Consider the following 19,636-nt stretch of genomic DNA (forward strand, 5'->3'; position numbering starts at 1 on the left):
TTGACATAAATCATAGCAATATATTTTTGGATCTGTATGCTAAGGCAAAGGAAATAAAAGCAAAAATAAACAAGTGGGATGTAATTAAAGTTGAACGCTTTTGCACAGAAAAGGACCCATCAGCAAAACGGAAATGCAACCTATTGAATGGGAGAAAATATTTCAAATGACATGACCCATAAGGGGTTAATACCCAAATTTTATAAACAGTTCATACTGCTCAATGTGAAAAAAACAAACAACCCAATTTAAAAATGGGCAGAAGATCTGAAAAGACATATTTCCAAAGAGGAAATGCAGATGGCCAACAAGTACATGCAAAGATGCTCAACATTACTAATCATCAGGGAAACGCAAATTGAAACCTAATGAGATATCACTTCACAACTGTTAGAATGGATTTCATCAAAAAAAAAAAGCACAAATGTTGTGGAGGATATGGGAAAAAGGGAACCCCTGTACACTGTTGGTGGGCATGAAAATGGTGCAGCCAATGTGGAAAACAGTATGGAGGTTTCTCAAAAGACTAATGACCCAGCAATTCCACTCATGGCTGTATATCCAAAAACTACTCTTCTTGATTTTAAACTTCTTGATAAAATCAACACCACCTGCTCAGTCCTCTAGACTTATAACATCATTATTATGTTTGGCTCATCTCCTTCCCAGAAGAACCACATTCAATAAATTTTGAAGTCAGCCTCCTACATCAATGTTTCACACTTTTTTCTTTCTTATATATTTTAACATATTGATCCTAGTCAAGGAACATGTTATCTGTTACATAGATTGTTGCAGTAACCTTAACTAGTCAAGTTTCCAGTGTTTCCTATTCTAAACCATTGTTCACTTTACTAAATGTAGTCTTTATTAAAAAGAGATTTTATATAATCGAGGAATTAAAACCCTGTAACATTACTTCACATATAGATATACACAATCTTTAAAATTACCTTCATTTCTGGCCCCCGGTTCTGGTTCAATGTATATCCCCCTCTCATACATATCCCATGAAATCTTCAGCTTGAGACAAATTGAATTACTCCTCATGTCAGTGCACAATATTAAATATCTGTCATCTTTGCAAATACATTGTCATATGGTGGAAAAAAGCATGGGTATTTGGAAATTGAAAGGCTTTCAAAATCCAATTGTCACATAAACTATTGAAACTCAAGAGTCAATGAGCACAATTTCATTACCAACTACTACCTTGAAGGATTATTTATGACTAAATAAGATTTTTTAAAAATTTATTTATTTATTCATTTTTATTCGCTGCATTGGGTCTTTCCTTGCTGTGTGTGGGCTTTCTCTAGTTGAGGTACACGGGGGCTACTGTTCAGTTGCAGTGCATGGGCTCGTGGCAGTGGCTTCTCTTGTTGTGGAGCATGTGCTCTAGGCACGTGGCCTTTAGTAGTTGTGACACTCAGGCTCAGTAGTTGTGGCACACCGGCTTAGTTGCTCCTCGGTATGTGGGATCTTCAGGGACCAGGGGTGGAACCTGTGTCCCCTGCATTGGCAGGTGGGTTCTTAACCACTGTGCCATCGGGGAAATCCCTAAATAAGATTTTAAATGCAAAGTATCTAACACATTTACTAACCGATGGCAATTTTTAATAGTTGTAAGTTCTTAAACATTTTCTTAATTGTGATGCTCCTTCAGTAAGTGATATAGTCTTTTTTTTTTTTTTAGGCCATAGTGCATGGCTTGTGGGATCTTAATTTTCTGACCAGGGATTGAACCTGGGCCCACAACAGTGAAGGCACTGAGTTTTAACCACTGGACTGCCAGGGAATTCCCAGTGATATATTCTTATATATTCCTACTAAATATTCAAAATTTTGCCACCTGCTCCTAGAAAAAAACCTTAATTCTTCCTCTTTTTTTTTTGTTATTTATTTAGTTTTCTTCCTCTGTTCAGATTCCTACTTCTTTTTAAAAAATTATTGTGCTATACTTAATATACAGAAATTCAAATGTGTTTAATATATGCATTTTGATGAATTTGGACATATGCCTATACCTGAGATATTGTCATCACAAACAATATAATATATTCATCACCTCCAAAAGACTTGTGCTCCTTGCTTCTTTTTGTTTGTGAGAAGAGCACTGGTCATGAGTTTGTGCACTTTAAAACTTAAGAGGACAGAAGCCCGTTCTTGAAGGTATATTTTATCACTATTGCATTCTGTGCAGAAGAAACAATTCTGAAATGAGTTGTCTTTACAGGCCTAAAAGATAAAGAAGTAATCTGAACAGCTCTAAACAGTCTTTATAGCTAACTTTCGACATAAATCTTATTGAGTTTTGCCCTGCAAACTAAAAATTACCATTTTCTCTAAGTAAGACTAAGTTAAACAGAGGCTATCTTAAGTAATAAAAATGATCAGAGCTATTAGATAACCTCACAGAATTTTTATTTTCCTTCCTTTGTGTGTGTGTGTGTGTGTGTGTGTCAAATTTAAAAACATTTTATGGCAAATCAGCCACCAATCAGCCAAATATTAAAGCTGTTTACAATTTTTTCCAAACTAAATATACCAAAGTCCATTTGTGTCAAGAACAGAACCAAGCACCAAGATGGTCTGTTCTATTTTAAAAAATGGATCTGGGTTACAGTTGATTTTTGTTCAGGAAAACATGCCATTTATCATCCAATAATGTGCTTACATCTTGATCGTACCAGAAGACATGCCAGAAAAGTCCAAATCAGTCCTGTTGTTCTTGCCTGTTAAATTTTCACTACACAGCATTATGTTGATTTAAACACCAAATAAATATAAAATTCTTTCATTTGCTTTAAAAAATGTGACATTTTATGAAAAAGTTTGAAGTTGGGCATGAATCCTAGAACTAATTTTAACACTTTCAACTTTTAAAGATACGGATTCTAAGCATCAAAAATATACTGACATTGTTGAAGTAATCAATCTGCTTTCCATTTTAGAAATACACATTACTTATTTCTTGTCCTGATTATTGCACTGTTTCAAAAGGCATTCCTGGCTGTTCCCATTATGCATGAAAATGTTTCCATGTTGTGGTTCATTATTATTATAATTACCTTGTTCTCTCACTCATTCAGAAGACTCATGTTATATAAAAGGAACATTAAGAAACAATGTTTTGGGGGAATGAATTGGGAGATTGGGATAACAAATTGTACACTCTAAATATATGCAGTTTATTGTATGTTAACTGTATTTCAATAAAAGTTCTTTAAAAAAAAGGAAATAACGTAGCAAAAACAAAACAAAACAAAAAACACATCCCTCACTTCCACAGACTGGAGAAATTCTTATTTTCTTTATCAACGTCATTTGGCAGAAGTAAGAAATGCAGACGGTTTAATTATATAAAGGATTGACAACCTTGAATCTCAAAAAAAAAAAAAGTTTTGTCTTTTTATTTTTAAGACTATTTTTTATTTAATTTTTTTATTTTCTGTTTTTTGCCACAGTTTTTGTTCATTTATCTTATTCATTTTAATATTTAATGATACATCCTTTAGTTAAAAATACAAAACACTGCACACTTGTTTGTCAGAGTAATAATGTGTTGTTAAAGAAGCAGTAGCATCTAGATAAACTGAGGTGGATAAACTCATGAGGCTATTGGTTGGTCTAAGGTGTAGGGTGCCTCACACTAAATGCACAGCGGCACTGTACTGCCCACTTAGATGTAGCCAAACTCACAGAGAGTGATGAAATGTTTCTTAGGTGCCGTGGTCATAGGAAGTGCACTGATGAACGCTTGCCAGGCTATTTTATCATTAGCTTGAACTAATTAGTCTATATTATAATTTATAGTACTTTTTTTTTTTTTTTTACTGTTTAACAGTTACTGTTTCAGTATATATTAACCAAAATTGAATGATGTTTTAATACATTTCCAGAGAATGCCCTTACTGGTGCATATTAGCCAAGTATTATCCTTGCCTAAAACCATTAGAAAGAATATGAGAAACAGGACACATTTTGCAAGAGGAGCATCTCATGTGATCTGGAGAGATAAGAGACAAGAATGAGTTATTAAAGAAACCTCTATATACCTACTCTAATTGTTAAATAATTTCATTTGATGTCTGCCAACTATCACTTGGAAGTGAAAATGCTTTTCACCAGGTTGCCCAATGCCCCCTTCACATCCTTATTCCTCAGGGTGTAGATGAAAGGGTTGAGTGTAGGAGTCACCACTCCATAGAAGAGAGCCATGAATTTGGGCTGGTCCCTTGAGATGGAGGAGAGGGGCTGAAGGTACATGCTAATGGCTGGACCATAAAACAGGAAAACTACAATGAGATGGGAAGAACATGTCCCAAAGGCTTTTTTTCTTCCCTCCGATGATTTAATCTTAAATACAGCATGTCCAATACAAGCATAGGAAGCAAGAATTAAGCATAGAGGCACAGCCAACAAAAAAATGCATACCACAGTCAGTGTGAGCTCATTAGCACCCTTTTCACCACAGGCAGTCTTTATCAGAACAGGAATCTCACATACCAAGTGATCCAGTGTATTGCGACCACACAGTGGTAACTGTAAGGTAACAGTGGCCTCTGAGACAGCATAGGTCATTCCACTCAGCCACACAGCGGCCACTAACAAGATACAGACACGCTGATTCATGATGAGGGTGTAGTGTAGAGGCTTGCAGATGGCCACATAGCGATCAAAAGACATAAGAGCCAAAAGCAGACATTCTGTGCCCCCCATTATGTGGAAGAAATAAAGCTGAACTGCACACCCCATATAGCTGATTGTCTTTTTAGAAGTTCCCAGGTTAGACAGCATCTGAGGGACAATGCTTGTGGTGTAGCACATGTCCAGAAAGGAGAGGTTGGTGAGGAAGAAATACATGGGGTTGTGCAGACGAGGGTCTAACCTGGACACCAGAATGATGGCTGTGTTTCCCATCATGGCCATGGGGTATGTTATAAGCAGAATAATGAATAGAGGAAGCTCTAGCCAAGGACGGTCAGTAAATCCTCGTAGAACAAACTCTTCAGTATGGCTTTTGTTAGTTAGTTCCATTATCTTCAGTTCGTTTCACATATAGCTAGGAATTGGCAGGAAAGGTAGAAAGAGTTTTGAGAAATGACAAAACACAATTATGCATTCTGCACAAACATCCAGTCACAGAAGATTGGGTATTGTAACTTTGGCGGGGGTTGGGGATGATAATTGAACGACACTAGGTGACAATTTCTTTTCATGACACTAGAAGTTAACAAGTAACCTAAACTTTCTGAAACTGGATTTCCTTCTCTGTACAATAAAGATGACAATAACTATGTCCTTGGGCTATGGTGAGGATTAAATGCCAATAGAAGTGACTGTGTTTCAGATACTCCAAAGTAATGCTTTTCATACTCTGGCTTGCATAAATATTAACTGTAGGGCTGTTAAAATGAAATTTATTGGTGCCTATCTCCAGGTGTCTGATAGAGTAAATCTGCTGTGGAGCCCAGGAATCAGATTGTTTGCTGCAATACATTATGGAAATATTGAGAAGACTAAAAGCATTGAGGTAGCCATAGCAGAAGAAGAGGGTGGAGAAAATCTAGCACTGTAAGTATCATCAATATAGCCTTTTCCAGATCCAAGTATATTATTATAGTTGAATAATTTTATCATCTTCATTGGGACTAAGAAATCTGCTTTTATTCAAATCCACCTTAGTAATTTAGAATTGAGCAAGAAATTTAAACATTTCATGACAGTTTCCTAAATTATATCCTGAGACGATTTAGCTATGTAGTATGTTTTTCTATACTCAAAAATTTGGTTTTGGATGTAAATTTTCTTGCTTAACTACTTCGTTCAAACTGGGCATTTGATTTTTCATATTAAATTTTAATTATCTATCTTGTAGTAATTTTTCTTTATCAAGTGGGCTTATTTTTGTATAAGAGTTTGGATAGTTATCAATGATTCACCTAATTATGTAACTACAAACAGAACTTTTATGTCCTGGGAACTTGTGTCAGGAGGAAATTCTTTATTCCAATTAAGGAACAGAGACTTATTCATAGGCATAAATTATTTTACATACTCAGAACCCATACCCTTCCCTTTTTTTAAGCCATGAAGCACATGCAACAACAAAGTCAACTAGCTGAGTAAAGCAGTTTTTAAAGAAAATTAATAAGGTAATAAGGATTTTTTAAAATTATTTTTCCCCTTTAATGCTAAACTGTGTTTCATGAAATCTATTATCTTCTGATGATAATAGATGAAGATGAAAGATATTCAAATAGGAAGTTAAGGTATTTGTATACCAGTTACAAAATTCTGAGTTACCCTGCCAATTAATTATTTGTTCAAGGGAAACAGATTACACTAATAAAGCATAGTTTTCACATAATCTGTTTCATTAAATCCTCAAAGCCATCTTGTGGGGTGTCACACAAAGCTACTCAGGGCTAAGATGTGACTATGCCCCTTTGATTATGCACTACCCAAGGTCAGATGTGTGCAATACAATAATAAAATAATTCCAACTCATCCTTAAAGAGCTCTGTGCACCAAACACTACAGTAAGCATTTTACAGCCATTAAATCATTTAGTACCTAACCCCGAACCCTATGACAAAGGAAGTTTTAGTTCCCGTATGTAAGATGTTGTTAACCATTCACTCCTATTGTCTGCCAATGACTGGGGAGGTTCTAAAGATCAAAAAACAATTAATTCCTTACATGAGATAGTTGAGATAATGGGACTGTGTGTAAATTTAAAGTTTCAAGATTCCAAAGAAAGCATGTGTAGTTAGGAATGTTTTCTGAGTATATTTCCTAAACCTTACTCAACCCTGATATTCTTCAAGGTGTTATATGAGCACATCAAATGTAGAAACATATCTTGACCTAAGTTCTCTTTAAGGTAAAAATTCTTTGTGTACATGCATATGGAATAAAAGCATGGTATGAATTAATTTAATTGTTAAGATAAATATTAAAAAAGGCAAGTTGCCCACATTATGAAATATTTGCATCATATGACATCTATTGTCTATTCAGTTAACATTGTTATACTCACCTTTTTGATTTTTTACCATGGTTCATTCTTCAATTTCTTAAGGAGTAATTTTACTTTTGATCCTTCATGAATTCTTCCATAATTAATTTTTCTAACTCTAATGGCAATATTCAGTCAAGTATACTTTCTGCAATTTTATTAAATTAGTATTATTTGGGATTTTGCTTATGTTATTCACCTAAGTGCAGTTTTGTTTGTGAATGGTGATCACTCCAGAGCCTCTTTCATTTCTCTCTGTATTTTCCTGGTGTCCTAATTAATGTGATTCATTTTTGATGTATATTTACACTGTATAATTCTTTCTTAGATCTCTAATATTTTTCCATATCATTCTAGTGATATTTCATTACTTTTAGTCCTTGGATTTCATGACTTTTTTAATCCTACTTTTGGATCTACTTTTCATCACTATTTCACTATGTGGGGATCTATTTATCCACCAGTGTTTAAAGTCACTTTAATAAAGTGCGAGCCTATTCCTTTTGACTTCTTTATATCTCCACTAACATTTTCATTCTGTTCTATCTTATTTATATATAATTTTTATCACACACTATGTTATTTAGATTTACAGTGACTTTTAAGTTTATATATAGGAAAAGATTATAGAGGAAAGAAAAGTTTTTTTCAATCTGATATCAAAACATCTGGATGAAGCATGTGGACAAGTCAATCCATCAAATTTTGACCACATATTAAAAATGTTCACATGATTGAGTGAAAGCTACACACTTCACTCAGATATTTAACATCTGTCAGATATAGTATTTATTAAATTTTACATGGTTTTAAGTTTGGTTTAAGTGAGAGATTGAGATTGATTACAGGGAGAAATCTAGTTGCTTTCTGTATGCACCAAACTAGTTATTACCAAAATTTAGAGAAGGCTCCCAAAAATGAAATGCTCTCTGCTTTTCCTACATATATTAGGTACTATGAAGTACACACATTCCAACTTTCCCTAAGAATGGATATTCTTTAGAAACAAGTGTCCTTGTAGAGAATGGACTTGGGGACACGGGGCGGGGGGCGTGAAGGGGAAGCTGGGATGAAGTGAGAGAGTAGAATTGACATATATACACTACCAAATGTAAAACAGAAAGCTAGTGGGAAGCTGCTGCATAACACAGGGAGATCAACTCGATGATGGGTGATGACTTGGAGGGATGGGATAGGGTGGGTGGGAGGGAATTGCGGAGGGAGGGGATATGATTCACTTTGTTGTACAGCAAAAACTGACACAACAGTGTAAAGCAATTATATTCCAATAAAAAGCTTAAGAAAAGAAACAAGTGTCTTTTTTGCTTACCTTATTTTGATAAATTTTATTTAATAAAAATGAATTATGAAGCAACACACTTGAACTTTTCAAACTTTCACAGAAGGACAGAGATACTTGTAGTACCCAGGTGAGTATTTAATAATTACCTTCAGAAATGTGAGTTTTTTTGTTTGATGCAATGCTGCCAAAAAGAAAAAAAACCCAGGTTAGGAAGACAGTAGTAGATAATATCAAGAATGCTTTGCGGGTATGCTTTTTGTATTATATTCCTGAGACTCTTGGGTATTGTTTACAAGCAGTCCATTTATGCTTATCCCAGATGAGTTAGCAGAGAAAGTTCCTTGGGGACTGAGTTCTCCATGGAAATGCTTCTTATGTACAATTAGTTATATACTGAATTGAGATTGGTAGCAAGTCTCCTCTACTGCTAGACTTGTTTTAAAATAAACTCATTTCCCAACACACTGGAAACTAATTTTATTTTATTATTTCATTTTTATACTTTTGCCATGATTTTTAATTGAGGCATAATTGACAGTAAAATTTCATTATTTTCAGTTGTACAACATACTGATTCAACATTTGTATACATTGCAAAATGATCATAGTAAGTCTAGTTACCATTGGTCACTATACAATGTTAATACATTTTTTACCCTGTGATGAGAACTTTTAAGATCTACTTAGCAACTTCCAAATTTGCAATACAATATGATTAACTATAGTCACCATAGCGTAATAGCTGTACTTTACATCCCCATGTCTTATTTCATATCTAGAAGTTTGTATGTCTTGATCATCTTCGACCATTTTTCCCATCCTACAACATTCCTCCCTCTGCCAACCACCAATCTGTTCTGAGTTTTGTTTTGTTTTGTTTGTTCATTTTTTTGATTCCACATGTAAGTAAAATCATATGGTATTTGTCTTTCTCTGACATTTCATTTACCATAATTCCTTGTTGTCTCAAATATCAAGATTTCATTCTCTGTTACTCCATTGTATATATATGCCACATCTTTATCTATTCATCCATCAATGGTTACACAACATTTTTGTGTTGGGACTTTAACTATATTGCTCTGATTTCCTAGCTCTGCGTAAAGAATGTGTTAATTTATTTCCTGGAATTGGCATTTTCTTCTCCATAGACCTTACTCATTATTTTTCTATTTAGAGAAAATATTTACACATTTAAATTCTTTTTCAAAATGTTCACTTCTCTGATGGAAATATTCTGGAATTAGTAGCAAGGGTTGCACAACAAAGTGACTGTACTAAAAACCACTGATGTGTACACTTCAAAATAATAAGATTTCTGTAATGTGATTTATATTTCAATAAAATAAAAAAATATAAAGCTTTGGTTTAAAAAAATTGCCTAAGCTTACTTAGGCAATTTCCATATCTTGACTTTTGTAAATAATGCTGCAATGAACATGTGGGTGCATATCTTTTTGAATAATGCTTTCATTTGCTCTAGCTAAATACTAAGTGGAATTGCTGAATCACATGCTAGTTCTATTTTTAATTTTGAGAGGAAACTCCATACTGTTTTAATAGTAGCTACACCAGTTTTCACTCCCATGAACAGTGCACTAGGGTTCCCTTTTCTCCACCCCCTCACCAATATTTAGTTCTTATCCTTTTGATAATAGCCATTCTGATACATGTGAGGTGATATCTCATTGTGGTTTTGATTGGCATTTCCCTAATAATTAGTGATGTTGAACAGCTTTTCGTGGGCCTGTTTACCATCTGTACGTCTTCTTTGGAAAAATGTCTGTTTAGAACTTATGCTCATTTTCAATCTAATTGTTTTTGGGTTATTGAGTTGTATGGGTTCTTTATATATTTTGTATATTAACCCCTTATTAAATATATAATTTGCAAATATCTTCTCCCATTCTGTAGGTTGCCTTTTTATATTGTTCATGGTTTTCTTTGTTGCACAGAAGCCTTTTATTTCAATGTAGTCTCATTTGTTTATTTTTGCTTCTGTTGTCATTACCTTTGGAGTCAGATCCAAAAAAATATCACCAACAGTGATATCAAAGAGTTTATCCCCTATGTTTTCTTCTAGGAGTTTTACAGTTTCTGGTCTTACATTTGAATCTTTCCTCCATTTTGAGTTAATCTTGTGTGTGGTGTAAAAAGTGATCCAGTTCCACTCTTTTGATATGGCTAACTAGTTTTCTTAATAACATTTATTGAAGAGCTTGCCCTTTTTCAACTTATATTCTTGCCTCCTTTGCTGTAAATTAATTGACTTTATATGCATGAGTTTATTTCTGGGCTCTCTATTCTGTTCTATTGATCTGTGTGTATTTTTATGCTAATACCATACTGTTTTGATTACTATAGCTTCATAATATAGTTTGAAATCAGGGGGCTTGATGTCTCCAGCTTTGTTCTTCTTTCTCAAGATAGCTTTGGCCATTCAGGATCTATTGTAGTTCCATACAAAGGTTTAGGATGATCTTTTCCAGTTCTGTGAACATGCCATTAGTTCTGATAGGGATTGCATTGAATTTGTAGATTGCTTTGGATAATATGGACATTTTAACAATATTCTCCCAATCCATGAGCACAGAATATCTTTTCATTTATTTGTGTCTTCTTCAGTTTTTCTCATCAGTGTTTTATAGTTTTCAGTATATAGGTCTTTCACCTCCTAGGTTAAATTTATTCCTGGATATTTCATTCTTTTGATGCAATTGTAAATGGAATTGTTTTCTTAATTTCCCTCTCTGATAGTTTATTATTGGACAATAAATTTAAATTAGTATACTATTAGAGCAAAGCTAGCTTGAATAAATGATTCTGGAGAATTTAAATCTGAGTTTCTCGAATATCTTACTTTGTTCATTTATAGAATATCTCACATAAGATTTAAGTATCTGGCTATAAAATAAAGGGACACAAAAATTAATTGAAGAGAGAAGAAAAAGAAAAGCATTAAGTGGTCTTTCCTGTGAGGAGGAATCGAGTGATATTAAAAAAAAACCTTCAAGAGGTCAAGATGGTGGAGTAGGAGGATGCAGGGCTCACCTCTATCTCTCAGGAACACATTAAAACTACAACTATGTATACAGAGACTTTTGCTGAAATTGAGTTGGGAAAAGCAGAACTGCTCTTCTATAACTAAGGCTGTAAAGAAAGATACATATGGAGTTGTGTAGGAAAGAGAAGCAATTTGGTTGGGACCCACAACCCTAGGAAGGGACACAGTGGAAGAGGGGGATATCACACACTTGGGGATCCTCCCTGGGGAGCAAGGTGTTAAGCCACATATCAGGCACCTCAGCCCTGGGGTCAGACACTGGGAAGATGAGCCCCCCTCAGCTGGTTTGAAACCAGTGGGGCTGACGGGAGGGCTGTAAGAAACTGAGACTCTGCTCTTGAAGAGTGCATGCACAATCTTGCTTACTCCTGGTCACAGAGCAGAGACTGCATATTGAAAGCTGCCTGGGCTCTGGCCAACTTGCCAGAACCACCTCAACACATGCTAGAGCCTGCACTGGGTTCCTGCTCCAGCTTCTCTTGCTCTGGTGCTGTTCCTTACTATGGAGGAGGCATCTATTGGCAACGAGAGTGCACACACTAGATGGGAACTGAGATGTCTCAGATCCTTGGCCTGCCTCTGACCAGGGTGGAGGCAGCCATGTCCCTGCACACAGTCCAGAGGGATTAAAACTATCTCCAGGGCAGAGACCACTGTCACCTAAGCATGCATCCCTGTGCACATGTGGGAAGGGGCAAGGCCAGCTCAGTGGCATGTCATCAACCCTCCAGCCCCAACCAAGCCTCTAACCATGGTACACATTGTGGGAGGGTAAGGGAAGGAGTGTACCAGCCAGAAAGTGCAGAGCCAAACCCTTAGGCCTCAATTACATATCAAATCAAAGTGGAGACTGACATCATATCTGAGAGAAACTCAACCCCCTCAGGGCTCATGCTTTTATCCCTTGGCCCCCACTCCAGCCCTGATATGGTGGTGATCACTACTGAGCATAGGAGCAGCCCTGGCTTGCACCTGGCTCTGGCCCCTTTCCTTTCCTAATGGGATTTTCTCTTTCCTATAGATACTTATTTGTGTTCCACTTATAGATGACCCTTTAACATTTCCTTTAGGGTAGATTTATTTATGATAAACTCTTTTAGTTTTTGCTTTTCTGAGAACTTCTTTATCTTTCCTTCAATTCTAAATGATAAACTTGCTGGGTAGATTATGCTAGGTTGTAGGCTTTTGCCTTTCAGCACTTATCATACCACTCCTTTCTGACCTGCAAAGCTTCTGCAGAAAAACCAGCTGATAGCCCATAGGGATTCCCTTGCATATGACTCTCTGTTTTCCTCTGGCTGCCTTTAGAATTCTCTCTTTTTCTTTAACTTTTGTCATTTTAACTATGATATGAGTTGGTATAGGTCTGTTTGAGTTCATCTCATTCATCTTGGGACCCTCTGAGCATTCTATACCCCCTTCTCCTTCTGGGAACCCTATAATGCAAATGTTTGTACATTTAGTGATACCTCGGAGAGCTTTTAAACTATTCTTAGTTTTTAAAATTTGTTTTTATTTTTTATTTTCTGTTTCATTATTTCTTCAGGGGTTTTCTCTTGCTCTTTTAGTCAAAGTCAGTTCCTTTGCCTTTTCATTTTCCTTCACTTTCTCAGCCTCTATGAATTGAGATGAAAGTTACCTTTTGTGGTCTAGAGTGAGTGTCCTTCTGTGGGAGCATCCCTATGCAGACTGCAAGTGCCCAATTCCTTTGGTGGGAGAACTGGATTTGATGTGGGTGCAATTCACTTCTTTCCCCAGGGTTTGTAGGCAGCTATCACCTTGTAGGAGATGGAGGGGATAGAGCTGGAGCTGGATGTGAAGTGGGGCTTCCCCTCTGCTCAGTGGCTGTCACTTCCTAACTGGGAGTGAGTTTTGATCCCAGGTTGCTGGAGCAGAAACCCTGAAGGTTAAGCCCAAGCTGATTCTGTTCCTTTTAAGTGCATGCTTTCCCCTCTCCCTGAACCAGGACCCTTGCTCCAGAGTGGAGAAGTGCTGAAGCAAGAGGGAAGCATGCAGGCTCTTAACTTGTGTTAGCAGTAGACAGATGTTCAAACTGTCTCTGATGCACTGCTTGGTAGGTGCCAGCAATTATTTCCCTCACTTTGCTCAGACACAACCTTGGGTCTAAGTCCCCTTTATCCCTCATATCTGATTATTTCCCCCAGCCCCTGCCACCTTACCCCATTGTGGAGCTACACCACAGGGCGGGCAGGGCCCACCTGGACTCTTGGCATGTATCAGTGTGCGAGTTGTGGTAAATTGGCCACTGTCAGAGTTCTGGGTTGCTTCTAATGCACTGCTTGAGTAAACTCTAACAATGGCCACTATCAACTTACCCAGATGCCAACCTGGGACCAAATCATCTCTGTGTCCCATCTCTAAGCTTTCTCCCTGGTCATGACAGCCTCAGATCCAGCGCTGCACTGCAACATGAATTAAGTGGGGCTGAAGTGTTTGCTCAGCTTGGGCTTTGGTTTGGGCAGAGGCGTTCCCCAGAAACCCTGCAGCCAGTGGAGTAGTCTTCACTCTACCTTCTCTGCCCTGCCTTGAGGGCAACCTAGTGACATGCACTCCTTACCAGCAGAGTCCAAGCTTCCCTCATCCCTCCTGCTAGTCCCAGTGATCCTCCAATCAGTCAAGGGGGCTCCTGTGTAGGACCCCAGGACTTGGTCGCTCAATCTGTGACTCCAACCACTCACTCCCCAGGGCACATCTCTGCCCATATAGTCTCCCTTTTTCTCTGAGTCCCCTTCCAGGGGCACCCATCCCAATCTGATGGCCCTTCTTCCCTTCCTACCAGATTATGTGTGCATCTTTCTTACACTCTTGGTTCGGAAGCCTTTCTGCCAGTTTCCAGTTAGTTTTCAGTGAGAATTTTTCCACATATAGATGTATTTTTGATGTGTTTGTGGAGGTGAGTTCCACATCCTCCTATTCATCACCTTGATCAATCTCCTGCTTTGAACTCTTTATCTGGTAAATTATTTATCTCTGTTTCATTAGGGTTTTTTCAGGTTTTTTCCCCCTTGTTTTTTGTTTGAAACATATTCCCATGTCATCTCATTTTGTTTAACTTTCTCTGTCTTTATGAAATTAGGTGAAGCAGTTACCTGTCCCAGTCTTGAGGCATCCCTATGCATTCTGCGTGTGGCCAGTGGCTTTGGCAGGAGAGCTGGATCTGAAGTGAGCATGGGCTGCCTCTTCCTCCAGTGTGTGCTGGCAGCCACCACCTTGGTGTGAAGTATGGCTGGAGTTGGAGGGGCCAGAGCCAGAACCAGGTGGGAGTCAATGTTTCTCCTGTGCTTACTGGCTGTTACCATCATTTTGGGGGTGGGTTCGGGGTCCAAGGGGCTGGACCAGGAGCCCTAACTGATTTGGGTTTCTCCTGTGTGTGATGGTTGTCTCTACTTTGGTTGGGTCCTTTCCAGGGCCTGAGGGCTTGAGGCTTCACTTCTGTGCTGGTTTAGCTCTTTCCCCAGTATGCATGCCTTGGTTGGAAGCTGGCTTGGGGCCAGAGTGGTTGGTGTCATGCCGCTGAGCTGGCTTCACTGCCGCCAGTGATAGTGGTCTCCTCCCTGGAGCTAGTTTTGCTCCTCCCAATTGTGAGCGTGGACACATACACTGGCAATGGCTGCCTCAGCCCTGGTCAGAGTTAGGGCTGAGGCAGCTCCTTTCCCTCTAAGTGTGGACATTCTCTTCTATAGAGGGAAGCAGCACCAGGGCAAGAGGGTCCAGAGCTGGAGGCTGGTGTGGGCTGGGGGTCATGCTGGTGCAGTACCAGAGAGCTGGCCAGATCCCAGGCAGTTTTCAGTCTGCAGCTTCTGCACTGTGACTGGGAGTAGGCAAGACCATGTGTGCTCTCTTTAAGAGTGGAGTCTTGGTTTCTTACAGCCCTCCTGTAAGCCCAACTAGTTTTCAAACCAGCTAAGAGGGCTAATCTTCCCAGTGTCAGAGCTCAGGACTAGGGTGCCTAATGTATGGCTGGAACCTCTCATTCCTGGGTATTTTTCATAATATTTACATAAGTATTTCTCCTCCGTCTATTGGTTTCATCCAACTACCACTCCTGTTGTTCATATTTGGTTTCAGGTGTCTATTCTCTAAATCCTGTATTTTCTCACATAATTTCTTATAGTTTCTTGTTTTTGCTTTTCGTTTGTTTTAAGATATTTTAAAATATTTGCTTACCCACACTGATCATTCAGTTATCAACAGTAACAATTCAATTGTCAATTTCTTTGTCATATAATTTAGTTTTAGGAAACCAATTATGAAAAGTTTTATTGCGCACAAATGAGAGTTTCACTACTGATTGCAGTACTTACCTGAATTTCACAGAATATTTAATTTTAAGGAAACCATATCCTCTAGATATTCAACTTGATCTTGTTGCATTTGCCTTAGCATTTGCTAGGAGTTGTGATGTTAATTTCTCTGCTTATGGGTTTACATCTTTTTTTTTCAAGCTTGAAACACTTGATATTCTTCACACCTTTGGCAAGTTATCTCTTATTCTGGGGGAAGGGGGCAGGCTATACCTTTCCCTATATTTCAGATCCTGTTTGACTTCTGTCTCTAACGGATATCTCAAAATTTTTTCTCCTGTGATGGTCCTCACAAATTCTGCATGTACATCAAAGTTAACTGGGCAAGTTTTAAAAAATAGTTTTCTGGACATGATTTCTCAAAATTCTGATACAAAAGGTCTGCAGTGGAGTCAATCCTTAAAAGCTTAAGGATTCTGTTGTGTACCAAAGCTGAAAAACAGCCCTCTAGAAGTATGACCAGGTGCATCAAATGTGCCTATACATGGGGAAACTTGTCACATAGAGATATTTTTTAAACATCCATTTTAGAAATGTCTTTCAATGTTTTCTAAGACATAATTTATATAGATATGAGTTTTAATATTTTAATAAATTTCCTCTAAAATGTTGCACCATATTTCTTTAAATTTATTATGATAAGCACATATTAAAGAGTTATAATTTTGGGAGAATTTTGAGAGAAGGTAAACTCAAGAAGTAATTTTAGAACAGGGGCTCTTCTAAGTCTTATATGGAGAGTAAAGTATAAAAATAGCTAGGTTTATTCTCTTCTTTGATGGTATAATGAGACAAGAAGCCTCATCATTGCTCCTTTCATGTCCTTATTCCTCAAAGTATAAATAAAAGGGTTAAGCATAGGAGTCACCAAGCTGTAGAATAGGGACATGAGTTTGTTCTTATCCTGGGAGTTAGTAGCAGAAGGTTGCACATACATGCTAATTACCGGCCCATAGAAGAGACATACAACAATAACATGAGAACTACATGTGTTAAAGGCCTTCTTCTTTCCCTCTGAGGACTGAATTCTGAGCACTGTATCAACAATGAACCCATAGGAGACAAGAATAAGTGACAAGGGAATCAGGGAATAGAAAGTCCCCACAATGGAAAGCATAGCTACATTGAATTTGGTATCAGCACATGACATCTTGATCATCACTGGGACTTCACACAGGAAATCATCTACCTTGTTGTTGCCACAAAGTGGCAGTTGGATAGTGAGGGATGACTGAAGCAAGGAGTTAGCCAAACCACTTAGCCATGCCATGACCACTAGGAAGGTACAGAATTGCTGGTGCATGATAACTGGATACCTCAAAGGCTTGCAGATGGCCATGTAACGATCCAAGGACATCACAGCTAAAAGGATGCATTCGGTGGCTCCCAGGAAGTGAAACATATAAAACTGGGTCACACAGCCCCCATAGGTGATAGACTTATCTGGGCCCCAGAGGTTCAGCAGCAGTTGAGGGATGGTGGTTGTGGTAAAACAAAGATCCAGGAAGGAGAGGTTGGAAAGGAAGAAGTACATAGGGCTGTCAAGATGAGGATCTACCCTGGATACCACAATAATTGAGACATTTCCCACTAGTGTGCAGATGTAAGCAGCAAGCACTATTATGAAGAGTGGCATTTCCAACCAGGAGCGGTCAGAGAAACCCAAGAGAATGAAAACTTTTGGAGTACTTGCATTGCCTGAATTCATGACTGTTGTCACTCTTGTTGGTGGATTTAGGTCTAAGTGAAAACTTGCATTTCAGTATTAAATATTCTTCATGGTCAATTTATTCAGTTAAATAAAGTGAATTATGAAGGGATTTTTCTCTGCGATGTAACTCCAGTGATGTGATTTGATACTTGCAAGATGAAAAATTATGAGCCAAAATGTCCCAAATTATTACTTTATAGTACATCTAAAAGAAAGACTAACAAATCTCTGTATTTTACCTAGGAAATGCAATAGAGCAAATTTTTACAGAATAATAATTAAGTAAAGGGAGACTCACAATTGCTCTTATATTAAAGAAAATAACAAAATGGAAGAATGTTTCCCAAGAGTCACCCATGCTGACTTATCACCTGCATTCATTTCTTTCATCCTTAGTCTGTTGAGCCTCATCATTCTCTGCTTGAATTTACGAGTTGATTTAGGTAATTTCAGAATTCATTGGGCTCCAGCTTGACTGGTCTGCTTTACACAGTAACAGCAAGACATAGTGCTTTTCCTTAATCCTATGCCTCAAATCCTAAAATGACTTTTGCCAACGTAAAACTTCTGTCATAAAAGAAAACATGCAGCTATAAGAAAAGGATTCCTCCTTCTAGTTTACCCTCAAAGCTGGAGGTTTCAAAAATAAAATTCTCTGATATTATTTAAAAAAAAAAAGAAAATGATTCTTTGTATCATGTTAGGTACTTGAAAAACAAAACAGGCAATAATTGATTGCACAGTCTGGTTATATAAGATTATTAAAGGTATCAATGCTTAAAAATACAGTATGATATATATTAGTGCTTTTCATACTGTGAGTTGTAATCTATCATATATTTAGCAGTTTTATGCTATTAATTATTGATTTTGTAATATTTGTTTCCAAGTGTGAGTATATGTGTACATGTGTGACCAGGCTTATTATATAAAATATAAAACATGCTATAGGCAATGGTAAAATGTTTGAAAAAACACTGGGGTAGTAGGGTATGAAAACAGAAAACTTGGATCTAGTCCACTGCAATAGTTAACATGTGTATCTTTTATGCATTACTTAAATATTTGGAAACTCCCTTATCTGTGCTATGAGGATTAATTAGTCCAATATGCGTGGCTACACTTTTGTAAGTGTAATACTTAATGTTGGGTTACTTATTTTCATGAAATATAATGTCCAGGTTTATTATGAGTCTCTATCCTCAAATTAATATTTCTTTAGGTTGTATCCAAATATGAACATTGTATTTATCTTCACCAAAAGAAGTCTCATAAGGGTTGCATTTTCTACCTTTTCATTTCCCAAAATTACTCATATCGTTTGGCTTTAATATGATGTTAATGATTTTAAGAGTTTTATGTCAGTACACATATATTTAAATTAATGAAAATGCCCACTAATGCAAACAGTATCTATAGATTATTTTTCCAAAATAGAAACATGTTTCAATGCTTTAAATTGTATGTTGTATTATTATTAAAGGTGCCAATTTATTTACACAATTTTTTAGTATGCAGCTTTGTACAAAAACTTGTACAAAATGACAAAATCAATGAAGCTAAACAGATCATTTTCACTCACATACAATACTTACTTTAAATCAATGTTGATATTTAATGGTAGTACTTCCCTTTATTGACATTGATATTTACTTTCCATCAGAATTAAATATTAATTGGAGATAAGGATAGAATGTTCTCTCTGTGTTCAGTGCCTTTACTTCTTATCGTGGGTCCTTAATATTATATGTTTATTTGATTTGAAGCGTCTCAAATATGTTTAGGTATCAAAACCTATTTTACTCTAAAATAATTGCTAAGGAAGTGTTCTTACTCTTTATATGAAGCTGTGGGACATTTTCTCCATACAGTTAATAAACCTCAGTGGAAATCTCTTGGCAAGAAACACTATAGAAATTCCCTAGCGGGTATACTACTTTCTTTCTTCTTGCCATAATAAAATGAAATGATAAATTCTGGCATTTTCCTTGCTGTGGAAAATGAAATCAGGACTAAAAGAATCTTAGAAAATGAAATCTACCTCAATAATTTCATAGAAAATTTCCTTCAATAACAGGGAAAATTTAAGACAATTATTTTTGGGGTCAAGATACAATTTTATTTTATTTATATTTTTTCTCAGGATATTATTTCTTGAGATTCCTGCTACAGTAAAAGCAAAGTAATTTTATTTCTATATAGAGAAAGA

At 36.9% G+C, this 19,636-nt stretch overlaps 2 protein-coding genes across 2 annotated transcripts; both read right to left on the reverse strand.

Annotated features, from left to right (window-relative positions):
- Positions 1-4,101: 4,101 nt before the first annotated feature.
- On the reverse strand, positions 4,102-5,040 carry LOC130831882 (olfactory receptor 2B11-like). The gene has a single exon (XM_057700344.1). It carries the CDS (start codon positions 5,038-5,040, stop codon positions 4,102-4,104), a length of 939 nt encoding a protein of 312 aa, XP_057556327.1.
- Positions 5,041-16,479: 11,439 nt separating this feature from the next.
- LOC130831966 (olfactory receptor 2B11-like) lies at positions 16,480-17,424 on the reverse strand. Its single transcript, XM_057700462.1, has one exon. It carries the CDS (start codon positions 17,422-17,424, stop codon positions 16,480-16,482), a length of 945 nt encoding a protein of 314 aa, XP_057556445.1.
- Between the last annotated feature and the right edge of the window lie 2,212 nt (positions 17,425-19,636).

The sequence above is a fragment of the Hippopotamus amphibius genome, chromosome 11 (assembly GCF_030028045.1).
Source record: "Hippopotamus amphibius kiboko isolate mHipAmp2 chromosome 11, mHipAmp2.hap2, whole genome shotgun sequence".
NCBI lineage: Eukaryota > Metazoa > Chordata > Mammalia > Artiodactyla > Hippopotamidae > Hippopotamus > Hippopotamus amphibius.

What these genes read in the sequence shown, in the direction of transcription:
- LOC130831882 (XM_057700344.1), bottom strand. Translation starts at nt 5,040, where the DNA reads ATGGAACTAACTAACAAAAGCCATACTGAAGAGTTTGTTCTACGAGGA.
- LOC130831966 (XM_057700462.1), bottom strand. Translation starts at nt 17,424, where the DNA reads ATGAATTCAGGCAATGCAAGTACTCCAAAAGTTTTCATTCTCTTGGGT.